The sequence below is a fragment of the Echinops telfairi genome, unplaced genomic scaffold (assembly GCF_000313985.2).
Source record: "Echinops telfairi isolate 266 unplaced genomic scaffold, ASM31398v2 ScPeMD7_31;HRSCAF=116, whole genome shotgun sequence".
NCBI lineage: Eukaryota > Metazoa > Chordata > Mammalia > Afrosoricida > Tenrecidae > Echinops > Echinops telfairi.
This window is the reverse complement of record NW_022103928.1, coordinates 64,259,703-64,282,104: the sequence shown is the minus strand read 5'-3', so window position 1 is coordinate 64,282,104 and position 22,402 is coordinate 64,259,703. Positions and strand designations below refer to the sequence as shown.

The 22,402-nt window shown below is 49.0% G+C and overlaps 1 protein-coding gene across 1 annotated transcript in view; it reads left to right on the top strand.

Annotated features, from left to right (window-relative positions):
- CACNA2D3 (calcium voltage-gated channel auxiliary subunit alpha2delta 3) overlaps positions 1 to 22,402 on the top strand; it is a 982,973-nt gene that overhangs the window by 197,935 nt on the left and 762,636 nt on the right. The window contains exon 5 of the mRNA XM_004702433.2: positions 16,106 to 16,222. Within this exon, the coding sequence (XP_004702490.1) occupies positions 16,106 to 16,222 (117 nt within the window). The remainder of the gene's footprint in view (positions 1 to 16,105; positions 16,223 to 22,402) is intronic.

Sequence of the window (22,402 nt, the reverse complement as noted above, 5' to 3'; positions counted from 1 at the left end):
TTGATTTGACACACATAAGCCTGCATGTAAGGAGCCCTGGTAGTGTAGTGGGTAGAGATCGGCAGTTCTAACCCACCAGCCACTCCGAAGAATGAAGAGGAGGCTTTCTGCTCCCATAAAGAGTTACAGTCTCAAGAACCCACAGAAGCTGTTCCACCCTGTCCCTGTAGGGTGGCGATGAGTGTGAACTGACTTGATGGCAGAGTTTTTTATGTGGGTGGTGGTGGTGGTGCTGTGTGTGTGTGTGTGTGTGTGTGTGTGTGTAAAAGAGAGAGAGAGAGAACTATGGGCCTTTCCTAACCCTGCCTGGATTTCTCAACTCTGAGGGTCATTTCCCCCTGGGTGTGGTGTGAAGTGTTTCCACTCACACTTGGTCACGGTTGGGCAAGGTAGCCTCAGTTCTGAGCCCCTTTGTGCCCAGGGAGCCCTCAGGGATGAACGAGGGCAAGCATGTGAGGTGGGCCAGCCTCTGCTGTCTGCTTGGTGTCTCAAGAGTTCTTCTGTCCAAGGAGAAGACGGTGTGCCTAGTTGAAGGGTCAGGGCACAGCTTCCAGGAAGCTGTGAGCACACTGTCTAGCCAGGTTCATTACAGCTTCCGGGATATGGGAGCTAAAGTGATTCTAGGTTCCACACAAACGATGAAAGAAGCAGGAACACAGATAAGCACGAAGCAGTGTCTCATTGCAGTGTGGTCCACAGTGCCCAAAGGCTAGAGACGACCTGCATGTTTATGAAGAGATGAATGGATTAGCCGCACATCATTTCATGCCATGCGGTGCTACTCTTCCCTAGAAGACCTGACACCTGGATGGGCCTTGATGACATTGTGCTGGGTGAAGTCAGTCACCAGGGCACAGTGGTATCCCACTGGGAAAACACTCCTCAGAGGCAGTCAATAGAGGCCAGTGTGCAATAGCCAGAGGATGGCCTTACCTCAGGGATACCAGCAAAGCTCCCGGTGAGAGGATATTTGGACACCAGAGAGTGGTCATGGTTGTGGGGAACTTAGTCACATGCAGTCTCAGGGCCACTCACATGTACATGTGAACCAGTTGGAATGGCGACTGTTTTGTTTTGCCTTTACCACATGAGAGGAGGAAAAAGGAAGAGTGCGGAGAGAGTGGGTTAGCGATGTTTTGTAGCTGGATCCCAAAGTACTAAAAGAAACCAATTTGGGAGAGAGTTCACGTTAAAAAACAAACAAACAAGCAAACAAACAAAAAACAACCTTAGATGTCTAGTCTCTCGTGACGTGGAAGACCAGGTCAGTGTGGGTCTGCCCTCCTGCTGCACAGAGATCCCCAAGAGCCGAGGAGTGGCCGCTTCTCAGGTTGTGGCTGAGGTGCTACTGCTGGCCACCGCCTGAGACCTGGCCAGAGCCTCCCTCCGCTGCCGGGATCCGCCTGGTCCTGGAGGCCATTGGACTTGGAGGCTGCAGGAATGGATCGCTTCTGCATTTTCAGATGGAAGCAGGGACTCTGAAGATCCTGAGGGCCCGTTCTGTGAACAGGGCCTGGCGAAGAATATCCGAAGGCCACTTTCTTCTCAAGTTAGTGACTCTTACAACTTTTTTTAAATCATTGGAAACATTTTAGGTGAGGTGAAATTCACATAACCAAAGAATAGCCATTTTCAAGTGCACGGTTTCGTGTCACTTACTACATTCACAGCATTCAGCAACCATGACCTCGGTCTAGTTCCAAACAATTTTCATCACCCAAAAAGAAACTTCATATCCGTTCAGCCAGTGGTTCTCAAGCTGTAGGTCACGACTCCTTTGGGGGTGAAACGATCCTTTCACAGGGGTCACCTGATTCATAACAGTAGCAAAATGACAGTAATGTAGTAGCAATGAAAATAATTTTATGGTTGTGGGGGTCACCATCCCCTGAGGAACTGTATTCAAGGGTCGCAGCATGAGGAAGGTGAAGAACCACTGCATACGCAGTCACTGTCTGGTACTCTGCTCCCTGCCCTGCCCCGACAACCATCCCTCTGCTTCCTGGCTACGGCTTTAGCTCCTCGGGGCTGACATCATGCAATATGCGATGGTAGGGGCCTGGCTTCTCTCAGGTGGCATCCCGCTCTGGAGACAAATACGTGCTGTGGTGCAGATTGGCATGCCACTGCTTCCTAGAGTTGAGTAAGATAAGCAGGATTCAAACAGTTCTTGGGAAGAATGGAAGGACAGGGTCATGGGGTTTTCCTGGGAATGGGATGCAGCACCTGGTATTTCATTTTGTTTATGTGGTTTTCCTTGGTGGCCATGTGGGCAATCTCTGCCTCTTGTCTAGTATGAATCTTGCTGCCATGAACGCATGTGCATGTGCCTTTCAGGACCTGTTGTCACTTCTTTTGGGCTTACTACCGAGGGCCCGAATCTCTGGTGCTTTGGTGGCACAGTGGTTAAAGTGCTCAGCCTCAGCCCAAAGGCCAGCAGTCCAAATTCATCTGCCACTCCACGGCAGTTTGCTTCTGTAAACATTCTAGTGCTGGAAACCCTCTCTCCATATCCATCGGGGCCCCCACAAGTTGAAGTCAAAATGGACTCCGTGGCAGGGGATTTGGTTTGGGGATTTTGTGCTGATGCTACATTTCCCTTTGTGGGGAACCTGAGACCCATATTGTATAGGGCCCTGGTCAGCCCAGGGCAGGCTCTGCTGTACCATCCTCACCGTGGGTGGGATACTGTCCAGGGAGAGGGCAGTGGCAGCAAAAGGCAGGGGCTCTGTAGGCCCCGCTGGCAGGGAGATGTTTCTTTGCAAGACGCAGGGGCTGCCGGTCAGGGCTCATGCTTCCTAAGCTCAGATGTCCGGATTTCGCTATCGGAATCTCCCGGACCTTTTCACACAGGAAGCTTTTCTGTCTAGACAACTTTATTTAGCACACTTTTCTTTTTTTTTTCTGTACTGTGCTAACTTTTAAATTTTAACAGTTTTATTGACATAATTCACATAACATACAATTCAGTGGGTTAAATATATAAAAAAGAGTTGTGCAATCATCGTAACAATCAATTTTAAAATAGTTTCTTCGTTTTTTTACTCCTTATTATTAGCTCTTCATTTTCCCATAATTTCCTCTTCCATATCCTTAAGAAACTGTTTTTAAAAATCATTTTATTGAGAGTTCTTACAATGCATATTACAATCCAAACATCAATTGCATTTGTGTGTATGTTGCCATCATTCCAGACAGTGCTTTTCACCATGAAGGGCGGGGGTGGGGGGGCTTTTTGTTCTCCCTTCCTTTCACCAGGAGGGCAGGCAGGCAGAGTTTGGAATGCTCCCAGACAGGAATGTCTTACTAGTCGTGTGATCATGGGTCATCACTTACAATCTCTGCGCCTCAGCCCTCTAGACTGTAAAATGGGGCAACAATATCTACCTGACCCAAAGTACCCCTGAAATTCTGGTTGCTAATGTTAGCATCAGATTCTTATTGTTGCTTCTCTGGTCCCTGGTTCCTGGGTAGGGTGGAGGATGAGTCCATTCACGTTAGAGCATCAGAAAAGTGTATGTGGGAAATTAGGATGGAGAAAACAGTCTTCATTAAGTGGTACAGGCTTTGGGAAGTAATATTATTTGCAGTTTGGATGTACTTAAATTCGCACACATAAAATACACTCATAAGCGCATGTAATCAGATTTTCTGCGCGAACTTACGTAAACCCACGATCGTTATGTTGGCTTTCAGCATCAGGAGGAGCCATGGCAGGATGAATGCCCTTCTTCTGGGCCTGGCAGCCCCACAATCCAGAAAAGACCTGGGCAGTTTTCATAAGCATTGAATCCGTTCTGTGTTGTCCCCTAGACAGACAGGCTTTGCCATGTCAGAGCTGTCTACCATGCTGCCATGCAGGGCTGGGCAACTGGTGGGGGGAAAGGGTGGTTGTGTCAACAGCTGGTTTAGGGGCTTGCCTCTGACTTCATTTCCCTCAAACAGAGCAGGAATTGAATGTAGCATTATCAGCTTTATTAATACCCAGGTAATATAAGTATATATATATCGGTGGCATTTGCCTAGTTGATCATGTTGAATAGAAGCTTATGAGACTTATAAGATAAATGGATAGACAAACACATAGATAAAATAAAACAGGGAAAGGGGAGCTCGCCATCTCCCCCCCCGCCCCCACAATTCAGGACCTGGCAATGTGGGAGTTGAAACCTTCCAGAGATCACCTATTGCAGAGATAGATGCTCTGCAAAGCAGTCTCCCTGGAATGTGTGCTGAATGGGGCACTTGAAAGTGCCACTGAGGACCAGGGACCCTAGGTGGGGGACCTGCTGATTCTCCTGCCTTGTGCTCTCACTTTGAGAGTTGTTGGACCTCCCACTCCCTCCCCTCATTTCCATCCTTTTCAAGCCATCTCACTGTCTGAAGGGGAGGTGAGGCAGTGCTGCTCACAGCAACCTTGGGGGTGGTGGTGGGGTGGGGTAGAATGGCCCCACCATTTCTGCAGCTCTAACTCTTTGCGGGAATTGACAGCCTTGTCAGCTGGTGGTTTTGAACTGCTGACATGGTTGTTAGCATCCCATTGTGCAATCCACTAGGCCACCAGGGTCCCTTTCTCATGCTCTCGAACAAGATGTACGAGGGTATTTCATAAAGTTTTAGGGAAACGGAATTAAACAATGAAAGACGCATTCCATGAACTTGAGGATACGCCCTCCCCTTCTTTCTTCCAGTTGGTGCAGTGATTACATGTTGGGCTACCATCTCAAAGGTTAGCAGTTCAAAACCACGAGCCACTCCACAGGAGAAAGATGAGACTTTCTACAACTGTATAGAGTTACAGGCTCAGAAACAGGGCAGTTCTTCAATGTCCTGTGGGGTCACTGGGAGTCAGCACTGATTTGATGGCAGCGAGTTTTACCCCGTTCTCCTCCAGCGCTCTTCATCAGCCGCAGCCCACGAGCTGCCGGGACTGAGCCCCTCGAGGTCTCCTTGCTGCTGCCCTTTGGGTTGTCATTTAGTGCCCTCCATCTCTCTCCTCCCTGGTGGCATAGTGGGTACATGTTGGGCTGCGGTGTGCATGGTCGGCAGTTCAAAACCACCAGCAGTTTCTCAGGAGAAAGACGCGCCTTTCTACTCCCGTCAATACGTACTGTCTGAGACACCCCAGAGGGTGCTGTGAGTCATCCCTGACTCAATGGCTGTGAGTTGTTTCTCAACCCTCATTCACAAACAGGGACGCAGTTACAGGAGATGTGGCTTGTCTCGATTGTGACAAGCTTGACAGAGAAACCCTGCCTTTGACAAGGAAGAGGGGCTCTTTGGATGTAGGAAAATGTGGCATCGATAGCTGGCACCTTGTGACCTTGGGGACGCTGGGATGGAAGAGCTGCATGAAGCAGACTTGATCCTGCAGAGTCGCTACTGTCCACACCCTGAGAGCACCCTTTGTTCTGTGGTTCTGCTTGAGAAGAAGGGCCCGAGCATCAGCTGAGAGGATTTGGAAATATATTGACTTGGAAACATAACTGCTCTGGAGTGTTGTATTTTGAAGTGATGCTTCTGTATACTGTAATTGAGTTGAGAGGAATACTAAGTATATTTATGTCATAATAAGAAAATGACTCTGCCTATAAGGAGAGATCCCAGAGATTGTAGATGATTGGATTTCATCGCAACCTTTCTAACAGCGCATTGGAAGTGTGTTGCCTCATCTCAGGTGAGAGCCCCGCTCCCCGCACTTCCCCCTTTCACTACAGTGGATTCCTGCGGAAGAGAGCCTTCCACAAGGACCCCCTCGGTGCCCGGTGAACGTGTTTGGAAAGGGCTCCTGCTCAGAGCTGTGCTCAGAGCCGGCCGGGCAGGTGGGCTGCGGTGTGATGCAGTCTTTCCCTTCTCTTGGAAAGTTTAGAATGGATGTCTGTGTCTGTCACCCCTCTGTCGTTTGGAGGGTGGCTTACCCTGTGCCCAGCCCTGCTCTGGGTATTCCGTACGCATCACCTCATTTGATTGTTATTGTAAGAGCGTGAGGTCTGCTATCGTTTGCTTTGCTGATACAACAAGGGCATTGACGGCGGTTCAGCAAGTTGTCATGTCAGGAGTAAGTGGGGATACTTGGACTTGAACTTCACCCTTGCTGAAAAGCCAGGCCTGTTGTTGCTGGAGCTAGCTGCCCTGACATGGACCCCTGGGGGCCCGTGGGCACAGCAGAGTGAAGTGCTGCCAGGCCTGCCCAGCCTCGGGATTGGTCGACAGTCAGCGGCCGTGATCCACGGGGTTCTGCTGGCTGGTTTTTCTGTTTGAGGCAGGTCACCAGCCTTTCTTCCTAGTCCGTCTCAGTCTGGAAGCCCCATGGAGACATAGTTAACACCGAGCAGCCTGCAGCCCTCCACCTGCAGACAGGTGGTGACATGAGGGACAGGCATACCGGCAGATCGGACCAGAGTTTCCCACATGGAAATTGAGAATTCCACCACGGCACCGTCATGCCCCTGGGTGGGGACAAAGAAGAACACCCCTGGCTGCTAAGAGAGGCCAGGCATTGGGAGAGAGGCCTTGTGGATCTGCTTCTGACACGTCAGCACTGAAAACCCAACGGCGCTCAGGTCCGGTCTTACGCACACGTGCAGAACTGACTCGACGATAACTGGTTTCCCGATCGGGAGCCCTGGTGGCATAGTGGATCCACTGCAAACCACAAGGTCAGCAGTTTGAGACCACCAGCCACTCGGGGAAGTGGCTTTCTAGTCTTGGAATGAGTCACAATCTTGGAACCTGACAGGGCATTTCTGCCCTGTCCTCACGGGCTCATACGTCAGCATTGACTCAATGGCAGTGGGTCTCTTTCCCTGCTGATGTCAGCACTGTGCTTACCTGCAGAGTGCGGGGGATGCCTACTTTGCTTTGGGCGAAGTCTCAGGGTACAGAATGGGCAGAAAGGAGGCACAAGTGAATGCTTCTAAGAAGCTCAGAGGTGGGAGTGGCAAGGACTTGGGGGAAGGCAATGTGAGCAGACACGGGAAGCCAGAGGGGTGGAGCTGGCCAGGATTCACCAAGAGATCTGATGGTCAGACAGCAGGTGTGGACTAGTTGGCTGTGTCACCTACAGGGGTTCTTTTTTGTGTGTGTGTGTCACCTACAGGGGTTCTTTAACCCTTGTGGCCTCATCAGAGCCCAGGGAACAAGGATGCCCACTTCCCAGGGCTGCTCTGCCCCTGGCTAGGGAAGGGGCAGGAGTCTGTGCAGACTGCCTGCATATCACAGATCATCCCAAAGCCACAGGGCTCCCTGGCTCTTCCCTCGAGGCATCTCTACCCTGGGGAGGCCTCATTCCATGAGGTTCAGATCCAGGTCTCCCTTAAAGCCACAGGGCTGTGGATGCTCTCCATTCTGCCACCCAGCCCCCCGGGCCTGGCCCCTGCTTGGTGCTATGGCCTGGGACATGTGAACAGCTCAGCTCGGGTCAATGTCAGGGGCAGGGCAGGGCTGAGCATGGTCCTGTGCAGGACCGCCTCTCAGCATGCAGGCACAGAAGGCAAGCAAAGCCTAGGGAACCCTTTATTTCCTTTGTCTCCAGAGAACATCGGAAGAAACCACTCCTTTGCTAGCAGAATCAGCATTTGGTAAGAAACCCTGTGCAGAGCCAAACACATTTATCATTCGAGACGGGAGACACAGAAATGCATGATTTCTGCAGCATCTATTTTGCCAGATCACTTCACACAAACACCAGGAAGAGAAAGGCACTACTTCACTGTCAGAACGCTTAATGTTGTTCATACATTTCGGTCAACCCCCACCCCCCACACGTGATAACCACTTATCTAGAAGTGAGTCACCTAGAATAGTCCTCAGAGAGGGAGCTCAAGTCTGGAGGCTTCTGGGCAGTCTGGGCTAATTGGGATAAAAGCCAGACAGGGGACAATGGGTCTGGGTACCTAGAGTCAGGAGAAGTACCCACTGTACAGGAAGGGAACGGGAAGTTACCAGTAGACAAAGAGCTGTTGGCTAACCTTTTCCCCCCAAACTGAAAGTATGTGGAATTACAGCTCTGTAGCCCTGGTGGCATAGTGGTTAGGCATTGGGCTGCTAACCACAAGGTTAGCAGTTCAAAACCACCAGTAGCTCTGAGGGAGGAAGATGAGGCTTTCTCCTCTTGTAAAGAGTTAGAGTCTCAGAAACCCACAAGGGCAGTTCTACCTTGTTCTATAGGGCCACAGTGAGTTGGCATTGACCAGTGGCAGTGAGTGAGTCTTTGTGATGAACTCCTTCACAAGGATCTGTAGATGGTCCAGGTAGAAGACGGTGAACGCAGGGCCTGCCCACCTTCAATGAGACCCTGGGAAGCCTGCCTCACAGCCTGCCTTTCCAACCCTCTCCTAACCCCGAGTCCAGATCTCCCCTCTGACATGGTCACTTGGAAATCAACCTAAGACATTGCTATCCTAGAAGCCTGAGGAAAAGCCACTTATGTAAGAGTGGATGATCCAATGGTTCATTTTCTTAAGTCTTCCTGGCCATCTACGACCATCAATATTGCAGGCAGGAAGACCTGAGTGCAGGTAGATTCTCCTCTGTCACATGGTGTTTCTGGGTCTGAGTCAACTCAACGGCACCCAACAACATCATTTGTGTTCCTTAATGTTCCAAGCTCTGAAGTATTGACAGTGTAGGCAATATAGCCACAAAACCAGCCCCGAAACCAGCCATTCACCTAACCAGCATACATTTGCGCACACACACACACACACACACACACACACTCTCTCTCTCTCTCTCTCTCTCTCTCTCTCTCTCTCTCTCTCTCCAGTTAGAGCAGCCCCTTCCGTTCATTCAACATATATTTAGAAACCACTCACCGTGTGGCAGGCCATGGGCATATGCTGGAAAATGCAGATGGCTCCTGTGGTTCTGGAGAGTCAGCCATCACTTATGTTTCTGTCACCTTCGTCCCCTCTGTCACATCTACAAGGCTCTGGCCATGCTTTCTGAGGGGCCCTGGGGGCACAGTGGTTCCACGCTCAGTCACTAAGTGAGATGGTGGTTCAAGGCCACCATGTGCTCCCGGGAGAGAGATCACAGCCTGGGAACCCTCCAGGCAGTTCTACTTGGTCTTACAGAGCCCTTAGGAGTCAGAATTGACTCAGTGTCCATGGGCCTGATAGGTTGTTCCTTTTTTGGGGGGGATGTTTTCCTAACTCCTCTTTCTGGCCGAAAGTTGATTGCTCTCACATGAAGCAAAGTAATTGCTAGCAGAACCCTTGGAGCGATAGAAAATAAAGGCTCTGTTGCCCGCACAGCTGTGTGCAGAGTAAACTCCCAGAGGAGAAGGATGAGAGCAGTCTTCCCTCAGGGGTCTTGGCATCTGGACAACACAGGCCTATTTGAAGCCTGACGGGAATATTAACGTAAAGAAACTGGGGTCTGGAATCCGGGTGCTGCTAATGGTTCACATGAGCCTCTGACCAAAGATGGAAGGTTCCTGTCCGACCAGTGGTGTCCCTGCAGGAGGACGTGATCGCCTGCTTTAGCCACTGGGAGCGCTGTGGAGCGCTGCGGTGCTGCTCAGCTGTGGGGGCGCGGGGGCCTCTGTGACTCCAAATAGGCTGGCCGGCAGCTGGTTTTAACGGAGGATGAAGGTGCCTTGGGTGTGTTGCTCCTCTTCTCCGGGTATTTTTATTGTTAACAACGGTATCTGCTCTTTGGGGACTGGACACTAAACTTGCCCCCCAAGACTCTCTGGAGGGAGAGAGCTGATTCCTGAGAAGTCAGCTGTGGCCTGGCCACGTGGCTCTGACTAGCTTGGAGCAGCCTTTCTGACCACGTGTCCTCAGGTTTGGACACTTGACCTGGTTCTCCCGCCGAGTCCAAGGTACCACTGGACACCGCGAGTCAACGGAACAGGCGTTGTTATGGGGATGCAATGGGCCCCGATGCAAGTTGGCTGATACTTAGACTGTCGGTCCTCTACCTCCTCTTGTTTGAACTAGAAGTCACCCCTCAGTGGGTTGAAAACCCCCTTTCTAATCTTTTAGCTTTCAATGACTCACTGCACACTCTATGCCTCAGTTTCTCCAGGGCCTGCCTCTCAGGGTAGCTTTGAGGATTAAACGGATGACTGTGTGAGAGGCTTCCAGCCTGGAGCTGGGCCTGACACACAGAATGGTTTGCACTGAACCTCCAGGCTGCACGAATGAAGACCGTGCCTTACTTATGTAGATATTTAACCAGGTGAGGATTCTCCTGAACAGTTCTGTTGATTATGTGCCCCTATTCTCCTCTAAATGGAACGACAACACTTACATTTCCTAGTTTCCAAAATAGTGCATTGTTGTAAAAATTAGAAAATGCAGAATAAGCAAAACCAAGAGAGATAGATTTGTTGTTCTGCCACCTGCTGTGGACATTTGCTGTGTGTGTCCCACTAGCGGGCTGTGTGTGTACATGTGCATGCGTGTGTGTGCATGCGTGTACATGCATGCATGTGTTTGAGCGTGTGTGGGTGCACGTGTGTGGGTGTGCGTGTGTGTGCTCAGATTAAGAACTTAAAACAAGAGGATCAGTTACTGCTTGTCTAGCAGTAGCCGTTTCTTGGACAGTCTCCTGCGTGATTTGAGATGGGCATGTGCATTCTGTCATGTTGCCCTATCTTCCTCTATCCAATTGCTGGAGGTCAGATTGCTTGGTTTCTACTGTACGTTCATTTGTAATGGTTTTGATACGTATCGTCATCCTACGCTGCGAAGGGCTTGCTACTGCTTAATGGCTATCATTGAGCCACTTGTCTCTGTTCTTTAAAACTTTTGATTCCCGCAAAATGAAATGTTTCCTGGTAAGAATGAGGGACTGCATGATTCTGACTTGCTTCCTGCGGCATTAACACATTTTGAAAAGGCAGAAGGTGCTTTTTTGCTTAGAGGATGGCTTCCCCGGGGCGGTGAGAGAACAGGCTAGGCTCATTTGCTAAGAGGACCCCTTGGACCAGGCTCAGAAAGGAGTGTTCGTAGGCTGGACGAGGAATGGAACCAGTGAACTGAGAAGTTTGTCTCAGATCTTGAATCCTCAGCTTGGCAAAGAGCGTCGTGTTGAGATTTGGTAACGAGGTCATGGGGCACAAGCACTCCTGGGAGCCTGACAGGCCTCTGTAGAGTCAGTGGCTCCTACTTAGGACAGACCCAGAAGAAAGGAGGGTACATGAAGAGACTGGCATCATAGTAAATAGCCAAAGTGAAATGCATGGATTCCCTGTAGAGGCCTGTTTTGAGGGGACACACACAAGCAACAGATGTGGCTGAAGAATGTGGCCTGACATAAAAACCAAGAAGAACCCTGGCACATAAGAAACTCAAAAAATCCAACTCACTGTCATAGAGCTGATTCCCACTCGTGGTGGCTGATGCTGGGCAGCACCAGGTGGATCTGACCCTCAGCAGCCCACCATGCCACAGAAGGAGGCCCGCCTGGGCCCGTGCCACCTCACCACACTGCCCGTGCTCTAGCCCCTCGCTGCAGCCACTGTGTCAATCCTCATTGAGGGCTCTCCTCTCTGTTGTTGCCCCTCTGCTTTCCCAAGCACGATGTCCTTCTCCAGGGACTGGTCTGACGCACAGCTACCCAACAGGACTGGTGCTACTGCCCCATAGAGTTTCCACAGCTGCAGTAGTGACGGACGCAAGCTGCCTCCTCTCTATCCCTTGTGGTGGAGGGACAGGTAGGTTTGAGCCGCAAACATATGGGCTAGCAGCCAGATACATAGCCACTAGTATCAGCAGGCAGGGCTCCTGCTGGGAAAGGTGACAGCCTATGAAACTCTATGGGACAGTTCCACTCTGCCCTGTAGGGTCACTATGACTCGGAAGTGACCCGATGGCACATAGCACATTTTTAAAAAGATTCATTTTCTATTTAAAATGTCAAACCAAATGCACTGCCATCATGTTGATACTGACTCCAGCGATCTATAGGTGGTAGTAGAACTACACCCAGGGTTCCTGAGGCTGTAAATCTTTACTGAAGCAGTCTGCCTGTCTTTCTCCTACAGAGCAGGCTGGAACCACTGACCTTTTGGTTAGCATCCTAATGCTCAACCCACCGTGCCACCAGACCTCCCTACTTAAAATTGTTCCGCTCTCATCAAAATTTGCAGCCCCGAAACTGATGCAGGGTCGCCCGGAGTCAGGACTGGCTTTATGACCGTGTGTTTGGTAGGGCTTCCCTGTGAACCCACCCTATCCTTCCTGTACTGCAGCCAGGAGATCAGTTTACGGGCAGAATTACGTAAGACAGTGATTAATTTTAGTGACTCATCCTGTTACCTGACTCGAGTTTGGTTTGATTTGATGCCCTTCTTGAACTTTGTGTTTTGGGTAGTGAAGCGACAAGCGGGCCTCAGCTGTTGGCTTGTGGTGCACATCTGGCAGGCAGCAGAAAACCAGCAGGGGGTTAGGCTCCAAGGATACTGGCTTGCTGTGAAACTTAGAGTGAGTTTTCCGGGATTCCTGCTCCAGTGTTATCCAGACATCAGAGGACACTGTCCGCTTGAGCCAGGGTTTTGATGGTCAAAGTCCCACCAAAAACCAGAAACCAAACTCACTCCTATCGAGTTGATTCTGACTCATAGAGACCCTATAGGGCAGAGTAGAACGGCCCCTCTTCGCAGGACTCATAGAGACCCTATAGGGCAGAGTAGAACGGCCTCTCTTCGCAGGACTAGGAAACCTCATCTTTCTGCAGTGGAGCAGCTGATGGTTTTGAACTGCTGACCTTGCAGTTAACAGCCCAGAACTTAACCCAGTTGTCGTGGGATGTGGGAACATTGGTGGTGGGGTGGCTTAAGTCATCTTCCCAAAGGATGGGAGGAGTCACCCTTAGAGAAGGAGGCTAAACATCCTTTGACTGCCCCAGTACTGAGGCAGCACACAGCACAGCTGGGTAGGAGAGAGCCACTTGGTCACACATATACTCAGTTAAGACAACCGGGATTTTTCAGCACAGGCCGGTGAAAATAAGAGTGAAGCTGCATTGTTTCATTGTCCCATGAGAAGAGGAGAAAGGGAGAGAGGGGGTGGAGGGGTATGGGAAAGAGAGAGAGCGCTGCAAAACCCTTTCCTCCCTGACTCAAATCCCTAAGCCTATTGAGGCAGTAGTGTTGTGATTCTGTAAGGAGAAATTCAAGTAGACCAACATGGGTGGTCGTAGGACTCTTGTTTCCATCAAGTTTGAAGATTCTCTAAGAAATTCTGTTTATGTGGGTTGTATCTACTAGTATTTTTTGTACTAGGAATTGGAATCAAGACATTGAAAACTTATTAAATTAATTGGAAAAACTCACTGTGTATAACATAAATAACCTATTTATAAAAATGGCTCGGTAAAAAAAAAATCATTTTGTAAGCCAATTGAGTGGCATTTGTTTAGTTTTTATTTTCACAAAATCTCTTTACTATTTGGCTCAAGAGCAGACAGCTGGGGTCTCATGTCTTCTGCTTACAAGCTTTTAAGCTGTGTTTGAGCAGCACGAATAAAATACACCTTCGGAAAAAGAAAAAGAAATATAAATTATCAGTGGTTCATGAGGGAGGGAGGGTGGGGAAAATGAGCTGATAGCAAGGGCTCAAGTAGAAAGAAAATGTTTTGAAAAAGATGATGGCAACCTATGTACAAATGTGCTTGATACAATGTATGTATGGTGTTAAGAGTTGTAAGAGACTCCAAAAAAATGATTTAAAACATAAATAAGTAAAATCTATCTTCACGTAGATATATTGTTGAAAAGGGAGGAACTCATGGACCCTTTGAGGGTCCCTGGAACCCCCAGGGATTCTTGAGACACTTTTAGAATGACTAGTTTAAACAGGGAATTGACCACTGTGTGTCATGTGTTTTACATGAAAAATTATCTTTAATTGAGAGCATGAGTAAACTGCGGGTGAAGTTAGTTCATTATCAACAGGTGAACAAATTGTGAAATCTCACATAAAGTGTTTTCAGTATATTTTGTACTTTCTGTTCACCCACACCCCTGTGAGCCCCGTGGTATACTAGGAAGTCTTCAGTAGACACTTTTGTGTTTGTGGGTGTGGGTGTGGTCATGGTGGTGGTGGTGGTGGTTTTTGTGGTGGTGGTGGCGGTGGTGGTTGCTGTGGCTGTGGCTGTGGTGGTGGTGGTTGCTGTGGCTGTGGTGGTGGCAGTGGTGGTTGCTGTGGCTGTGGTGGTGGCAGTGGTGGTTGCTGTGGCTGTGGTGGTGGTGGTGGTGGGTGGGTAGCTTCCGCTCTGCTCCTTCTCCTGAAAGACCTGTGTGCAACAGAACAAAACTTGGGCTGGTCCGGAACCACCCTCACGATGGCTGTTTGCTTGAGCCCATTTTTGCACCCACTGTGCGGGCCTTCTTGCTGGGGTTCCCTCTTTTGTGCTGCCTCCACTTCACCCGGCAGGTGTCCTTTCCCAGGAACAGTTCTCTCCGAAAAGACGTCCAGAATATGCGAGGCCAAGTCTCGCCATCCTTGCTTCTGGGAACACGCTGACTGTACTTTCCCAAGACAGATTTGTTGGTTCTTTTGGCAGTCCATCAGCCTTTTTTCTTTTCTTTTAAGAAATCATTTTATTGGGGGCTCTTAGAGCTCTTATAACGATTCTTACATCAATTGTGTAAGCACATTTGTACATATGTTGCCATCATTCTTTTCTAAACATTTTCTTTCTACTTGAGCCCTTGGTATCAGCTCCTCTTTTTGTCTCCCTCCGACCGTCATGAGCCATTGATAAATGATAAATTATTATTTTCATATCTTATACTTTCCGCTTTCTCTCTTTACCCATGCTTCTGTTTTTTGTCACAAGAGTGGGGGTGTAATGTCAATCATTGCAATCCGCTTTCACCTCTCCCCCACCCCACCCCACCCCCACCTTCCCCCTACCCTCCTGGTATCGCTACTCCCAGGGTTGTTCCTGAGAGTTTATCTGTCCTGGATTCCATGTGTCAAGAGGTCTTATCTGTACCAGTATACACGTTCTGGTCTAGCAGGATTTGCAAGGTAGAACTGGGGTCATGATAGTGGAGGGGTTGGGGAGAGGAAGCATTAAGAACGTAAGGAATGTGTTTGTCAGTGCTATACTGCACCCCTTCTGTGAGGGGATGTCTAATTGTCTACAGATAGGCTTCAGGTCTCTATTCTGACCCCCTTCATTTGCATCCAAATGGTTGTTTGCTTTGGGTCTTCTGATACCTGATCCTGTTGACACCTTGTGATCACACAGGCTGTTGTGCTTCTTCCACGTGGGCTTTGTTGCTTCCCAGCTACATGGCCGCTTGTTTTCCTTCAAAGCTTTAATACCCCAGATGCTATGTCTTTTGATAGCCGGGCTCCATCAGCTTTCTTCACCACATTTGCTTATGCACCCGCTTTGTCTTCAGCGATTGTGTGCATCGTACTGAGAATATTCTTCAACAGCACCATAATTCAAATGCATCAACTCTTCTCCCGGCTTCCTTATTTAAGGTCGAAGTTTCACATGCATATAGAAGTTGGATGATAACTATTTAGTGCATTGATTTCATAGAACAAAGTTTACAGCAATGACTCAAATGTTATAAAAAGTTTACAAGACTATTTCTTTTGCCTTGTCACTTTCTTGAATTTCTCCTTCAGTTCAAGGCTCAGCAAGCTTTTCTGTAAAGGGCAGGATAATACATAGGCTAGGTGTTGTGAGCCATATGTTCTGTCTCACAAATTTTTGACTTTGCCCGTGTAGCTGTGTAGCAGACGTAGACTGTGCATGAGAAATATTTATGCTTGTGTTCCAATGAAACCGTATTTATAACGTTGGTGATGGGTTGAAATTATAGTTGGTTATTAGCCCTCTGATTCCTCCTCTGGTGATCTGTCCCCACAATAACCTTTAGACTATGTTTTTCCTGGGTGTCAGTTTCCAAGGAAGCCAATTTTGAGATTTCTTAGTTGGTTGAGATATTTAGAAACCCAGAGTACTATTTCCTAAATCTAATGCAGACTGGCAGGTTGTAGCATCTTTTTGCTGGTAGGTAGATATGCTCCGAAATCACAGGTATGGTGTTTTCTGGTGGTCCCCCTCACGCTGCCCTCTCTCTGCGTTGTGACTGTCCCCCTCACGTTCTCCTCTCTCTTTACAGAAATACAAAGAATACGAGAAGGACGTTGCCATTGAGGAAATCGATGGTCTCCAGCTTGTGAAAAAGTTGGCAAAGAACATGGAAGAGATGTTTCACAAAAAGTCGGAAGCAGTGCGTGTAAGTTCCTTTGTGTTGCTTCTAAGACACAAAGGCAGCTTCGGGGAATGGGCCTGATGAAGGCAGACGTGCCAAGTCACGGAAATCTAAGTTCTCAAAGGGTGACTATGGACTCAGCTCCTCTGTAAACACTTTCAGCTCCTGCCATTGGCTAACCAGGACAGGTCATCACCAGGGGTGGGATTGCCCTGTTTCCATGCGCTAGCTTTTGCCTCGAGCCTTCCGTGGTGGCAGTGCCAGTGTGGGTCTAGACTGTGAGACCAATTCTTCATTGTCTGATTGTCACAAGGCACCTGCTGCCTGTGCACTAAAGAGCTATGGCCATGTTGGAATTGAAAACCTCTGTTTGGTAAGCGCTATCTAGATCAAGTTGGAAGTTTTTCTTCCCTCAGTTGGGACGTTCCTGCAAGTATAACTTCTGTTGTGACTGGGACGAGGCTTCTGAAAGTCACATCATGAGCATCATAGGTAAAAGGGCAGCGCATGTGCAGGTCAGGTCAGATTTTCAGTGTGGCCTCCAGGATGGCCGCTGACTACACGGGTGTTTTATCTTCCTGATGTAGGATATCCGAATGTTGTAACAGCCGATCTTAATGCTTTATTGGTAGTCCCTGACTTACAACGTATCCGGATTATGATGAGCTATGCTTATGGTTATGCTTCTGGTGGGAGATGGTGGGTACATTTTCTTGTTAGTATAATTCTGGGGAGTGTTGTTTGCAATTATTATCATTGTCATGCTAACACAAGGACAAATAAAGATAGGAGTTCAAAAGATCATTTTAAAATACTTTCCTCACTGCAGATACGGTGGCCCAATAAAGCAATGATCATGTGAAGTGAAAAAAATAAAGGTGGCATTGGCTCAGAACCGGTTCATGACAGAGCCATGTGAATGGAGCCCTGTTTTGAGTGGGCGTCCAGCTCTGTTGACGCAGGAGGCGGGGAAGCCCTCAGCGGGGAAGCCCTCAGCGGGGAAGCCCTCAGCGGGGAAGCCCTTATTTCTAATGTGTGGTGTACTGGTCTCTCAGTTACTGTCTCTAGATGTTCAAATATAAAATATGACTTCCTCCTTTAGCTTTTCTCTTGTTCAATGTCTCCAAGCCAAATATCCGCAATTTATGTGTGCTGTAGACATGATAATCTCACCCCTTTGCTTGTCTGTCAAGCATGTTTCCGTACTGCTGTGATTCAGGGAAGGATGAGAGCAGGTATCTGACCTGTGTTCAGTGCTTGCTTCTGTCACTTACTAAGCTTTGACCTTTGGTAAAATATTTTGTCTTTATGTGCCTTTGTTCCTTCCTCTCATGCACAGGGAATGTGAAGATTAAGTGACGTTCAGATTTTGAGTTGCTTAGCATAGACTGGAGGAACTCTGGTGTCATATTGGTTATGAGATTGACCGCTAACTGTAAGGTCAGCAGTTCGAAACCACCAGTCACTCTACAGGAGAAAGAAGAGACTTTCAACTCCCACAAAGAGGAATTGTCTCAGAAACCCTACAGGCCCTTCTGAGTCAGAATCAACTTGATGGCGATGAGGTTTGTAAGTGCAGACCCTGCTCACAGTCTGCACTTATAGCTTCTGTCACCCCCCCGCCCCCGATTGTCATTTAAATAAGATAAGGAGTCTTGGTGGAAACTATGCAGCATGAGGGGAAACAAGCAACAATAGCCTTTTGTGTGCATTGAGCTTTTGTGTCTCGCAGCACTGGAAGCTGTAAGGCAGCGCCCACCCCCCACCCCCCCCCACCAAAGTCCTTATGTCCCTTACCTGCTGCCAGTGTGGAGACAGACACCACCACTGCCTTTAACCTATTTAAAGGAAAACCCCGACTTCTCAGAAGCCAGAAAGACTTTTTGCACACGAGGAGGACATAATGCCACGCCAGATTGTTACTGTGCCTTTCCACCCCACACGCGCCATGCTATTTCCAAATATCCATCCAAGAAAAGCTACAAAGCAGGAACTGGGGCAGGGTTGTACTGGGGCATCTTCTGATTGGATAACATTTGCAAAGTTACCCACAGCAGGATCGCAGTTGGCTGCCTGTTAGAGGAGTTGGGCTCCTTTGCAAAGGGGGCCTCAGGTGACACGATATGGCTAATTGTACATTTAAAGTTACAACTGTTTTCCAAGTTTGAAGCTTATGTATGTGTTAAAAGAGGTTAAAAAGACTTTTAATTAGGGCTCTCTAAAAGAGATAGCATTCAGCACTGAAATCATATGTTTAACATGATGGGTGACCATCCTAAATTATCTCTAACCACTGGCAGTTTCTAACTGCAAAATTGAGTTGAAATGAACAGAGCCAGACTCAGGCATCCCGTAATATGCAGTTTATCTCCTGAGCCAAGCCTTCGACAAAGGGAAGAAAGAAAAATAGAGAAGGTACCGGTCACAAAATGGAATCACTGATGCCAAAGAAGAAAGAAATCAAAACAAGACTTCAGTCAAGAGATTTTCAGCAACTTCAAGGTTTTCGTTTTAAAATACTCTTCCTCACTGCATCTGTGCAGCGTGATGGCCCTTCTGATCCGACAGACACAGCTGGAACCGAAGGCACAGCCCACCTTCTGACACGCAGGAGCCGCGTGGGTGGAACCGTTAGAACATGTCACTGCCAGGCGTCCAGCACGGGAGAAAAACCACCTACTGTCTGAACAGCCCGTTGGAAACCAATGGCTCGAATTAGTCTCCGCTGTGGTCCCTTCCTTCCGCCTTTCGTGCCGGCGTGTGCATGCGTGTGCCTGCGTGTGCGTCTCTTTCCCATGTTCAGTTGTGTGGCATGGCTGCGTTGGACTGTCGTCATGGAAGCCTTTCTCGCATCACCGTGTGCTGTGGATTTCTTAACTGCCTGATGCAGTGTGCAGGCAGAATGGCTGGCACTGTTGTGTCTTTGGAAGGTTCATTTCAATCGTGCGATTCGTGACACACACACTGTTCTTGGGTCTTGGTCACAGACCCACTTTCTGTGCTTGAAGGACTCCTGGAAGGGGTCGTGGCCTGCACTGTGACAACGGGAAGCTCTGGGCGACTGGACAGCTCGCTGACAGAGCCCTGTTGGTGCACTGGCTGAGCGCTCAGTTGTGGGCAGAAAGGTCGGCAGGTGACCCACGGGCTTGCCCCATGGGCCAGCCCCTCCCGGCTTCCAACTGGAGGGGTTGTCCGTGAAGTGCCCCTCTTGGACCCTCAGATGGCCGCTCTGGTTGCCTGAAGCCAGGTGCTGGCCTTCAAGACACGCCTGCATAACTTTCAGCCCGACGTGCACATCCACAGGCATCCGTTCTCGATGCCCCACTCTGGGAGGCCATTCTCCACCTCCCCCGCCTTCGGGATGGCGTGGCTGAAGATGGCTTTCTTCCAGGGTCCACATCTGGAAGCGAGCGGTCTTTTCTGAAGAACAAGTCAGACAAGATCCTGATGGCAGCCAAGCCCTCTGATCATCAGGCCCGGGACACACAGCCACGTTCTAGACAGAGGAGCTGAGGGACCGCTCTGGCCACATCCTGCTCATTGTGGATGTCCTTGTCATCCTAGATGTAGATGCTGCGGTCTCAACAAGGACGGCACTGCCGGGTGGGGTTAAAGATCAGTGCCACGATGTCTGTGTAAAGTGCTTCTGCCCCCAGGCCCTGGGGAGTGGTGCTTGGGCGGGTTGGAGAGGTAGTGCGGGCTACTGGCTGGGAAGAAGGGGCCGACTCTGTCTGTGCAGCCAGATGAGCTCCTCACCCACACAGGCTTCTGTGAAGACTGCGGCTCCCGTGGAGGCTGTTTCAACCCACGGCGACCCTGTGCAAAGTGAAGCACCGCCTCGTCCTGTGCCGACGGCTTCACCGTCCGTGGTTGTGTTGGAGGCCAGTGTGGCAGCCACGGGGTCAGTCCGGCTTGTCGAGGGTCCTCCTTTTCACTGCCCCCCCCCCCCACTTTACTGAACGTGCTGGTCTTCGCCAGGGACTGGCCTCTCCTGATCACACAACCCAAGTTACGTGAAATATAGTCTTATCACCCTCACTTTGAAAGAGCATTTTGGCAGCTGTACTTCTTCCCAGACAGATTCACCTGTGAAATTGCTAACCTTAAGGTCAATAGTTCACAACCCCCAGCTGCTCCACAGGAGCAAGACAGGGCTATCTCCTTCCAGTGAGAGGGACCATCTCCCGAGCTCACAGGGCCGCTCTGCCTTGCCTTGTCGTCATCAACAATCCCTATCAACTCGATGCACGTGCGTGTGGTCTGTGTGTGCTCATGCACACACGCATGTTAGACTGGATGGCTACTAACAACATACGAGTGTCGTATCAGGATCATGTACACACACGTGTGTTTTATTGTCTTCTTTTCAATTCTGTTTTTTATTTTAATCCTTTTATTGGGGACTCTTACAGCTCTTCTACCCATCCATACACACATTGTATCAGGCACATTTGTACATGTGTTGCCATCATCCTTTTCAAAACAGTTTCCTTCTACTTGAGACCTTATTTTATCATCTTTTAATCCCACTTTTCCACAAGCTCTTTGAAACGACATCACACACACACACACACACACACACACACACACAGTTGCCACGGATCATTCCCAACATGTGTGCTTACACATGACTCTGCAGTCAGTGGGTAGCGGCTGAAGACGTGTTCTCTCAGTAAGACACGTCTCAGACTCATTAGGGAGCCGCCTGACAAAGATAAAAGAAGGCTACGATCAAAGCGCTGGCTTCCCAGTAGACCTGCTGCGCCTGCCATGTTCAAGGCAGAGATGTCAGCTCGGAAGCTTGGGGCACCCAAGGACATGGCACAATCACGGAGACTTCTAAGAAATTTTTAAAAACACTGAACATTGCATTGGTAAAAAAATTCCAGGGAAGTTGTGCCGCGGAATTTCCCCCACGTGGACACTCATTCTCTGAAGTAGCAAGGACAGTCCTGTGAGAATTACACTGGGAATCCTTACCTCACCAACCCCACCCTCCCCAAACTCTGAACTTGTCTCTTCAGACTTCCTTTTGTTCCTCAAAGTCAACGAACATCACAAAGGAACACAATTCGAGTTCTTTGAGGAAAATGCTGTTTTGACCTGATGTACACTGAGGTCAGTCACTGAGGCACTTAACCCAGTGCTCCACCAAGCACCTAACCTCCCTCCCTGTGCACACACGTATTGATGGAGCCCTGGTGGCACACAAAGAGAGCTGGGGGAAGAGGTGTGCAGCCCGCTTCCATCAGGAGGACAGCCCAGAGACCGTCTCACGTGGTGGCTTTGAGCAGGAATCGGCACGATGGCATCAGGGTATGTAACACATGTCTCTGTTATAATCATTTTATGGATACATGAGTCATGTGTCACAGTTTTTAACTCTTGTACTGCTCCCAGTGCCTTCCTCTGCCTTTTAATTCTTTTTTACTGACCTCCCTCTTATTATTACTATCTTCCACTTTGCCCAAGTTGACCTTTGTCTACTTTCTAGTTAGTGACTTACCATTCCTTGCCCTCCCACCCCCCCAAAAAAGGATAATGAAATGTTGAGGCCCCCTTGGGTATGTGTGTGCTTAAAAAATTGTGGAAATAATGTATGATGAAAAAATCCATATATTAAAAAAATATTTTTTTACAGCATAAACAAATGTGGAGAAAGCTGATGGTGCCCAGCTATCAAAAGATAGAGCGTCTGGGGTCTTAAAGACTTGACTTTAAACAAGTGGCCATCTAGCTGAGAAGCAACAAGCCTACATGGAGGAAGCACACCAGCCTTTGCAATCATGAGGTATCATCAGGACCTGGTAACAGGCATCAGAAGACCCCGAAATAAACAAACAAAAAGATATTGTTGAGAATAAGGGGTGTCAGAGCAGAGACCCAAAACCCATCTGTGGACAATGGGGCATCCCCTCACAGAAGGGTCACAAGGAAGCAATGAGTCACCAGGGTGCACGATAACACCGATGAAACGCACAGTACTCCTCTGGTCCTTTGAGGCTTCCTCACCCACCACTACCATGACCCCAGTCCTGCCTTTCACTGCGGGTTTGGCTGCAGCATGTGCACAGGTACAGACAAGAGATCAGAGCTCACGGCACACGAAATCCAGGAACAGGAATGGGAGTAGCAATACCAGAAGGGTAGGGGGAAGGTGGGGAGAGGTGGAACGGAAGGAGAAACAGATCACAATGATCATCA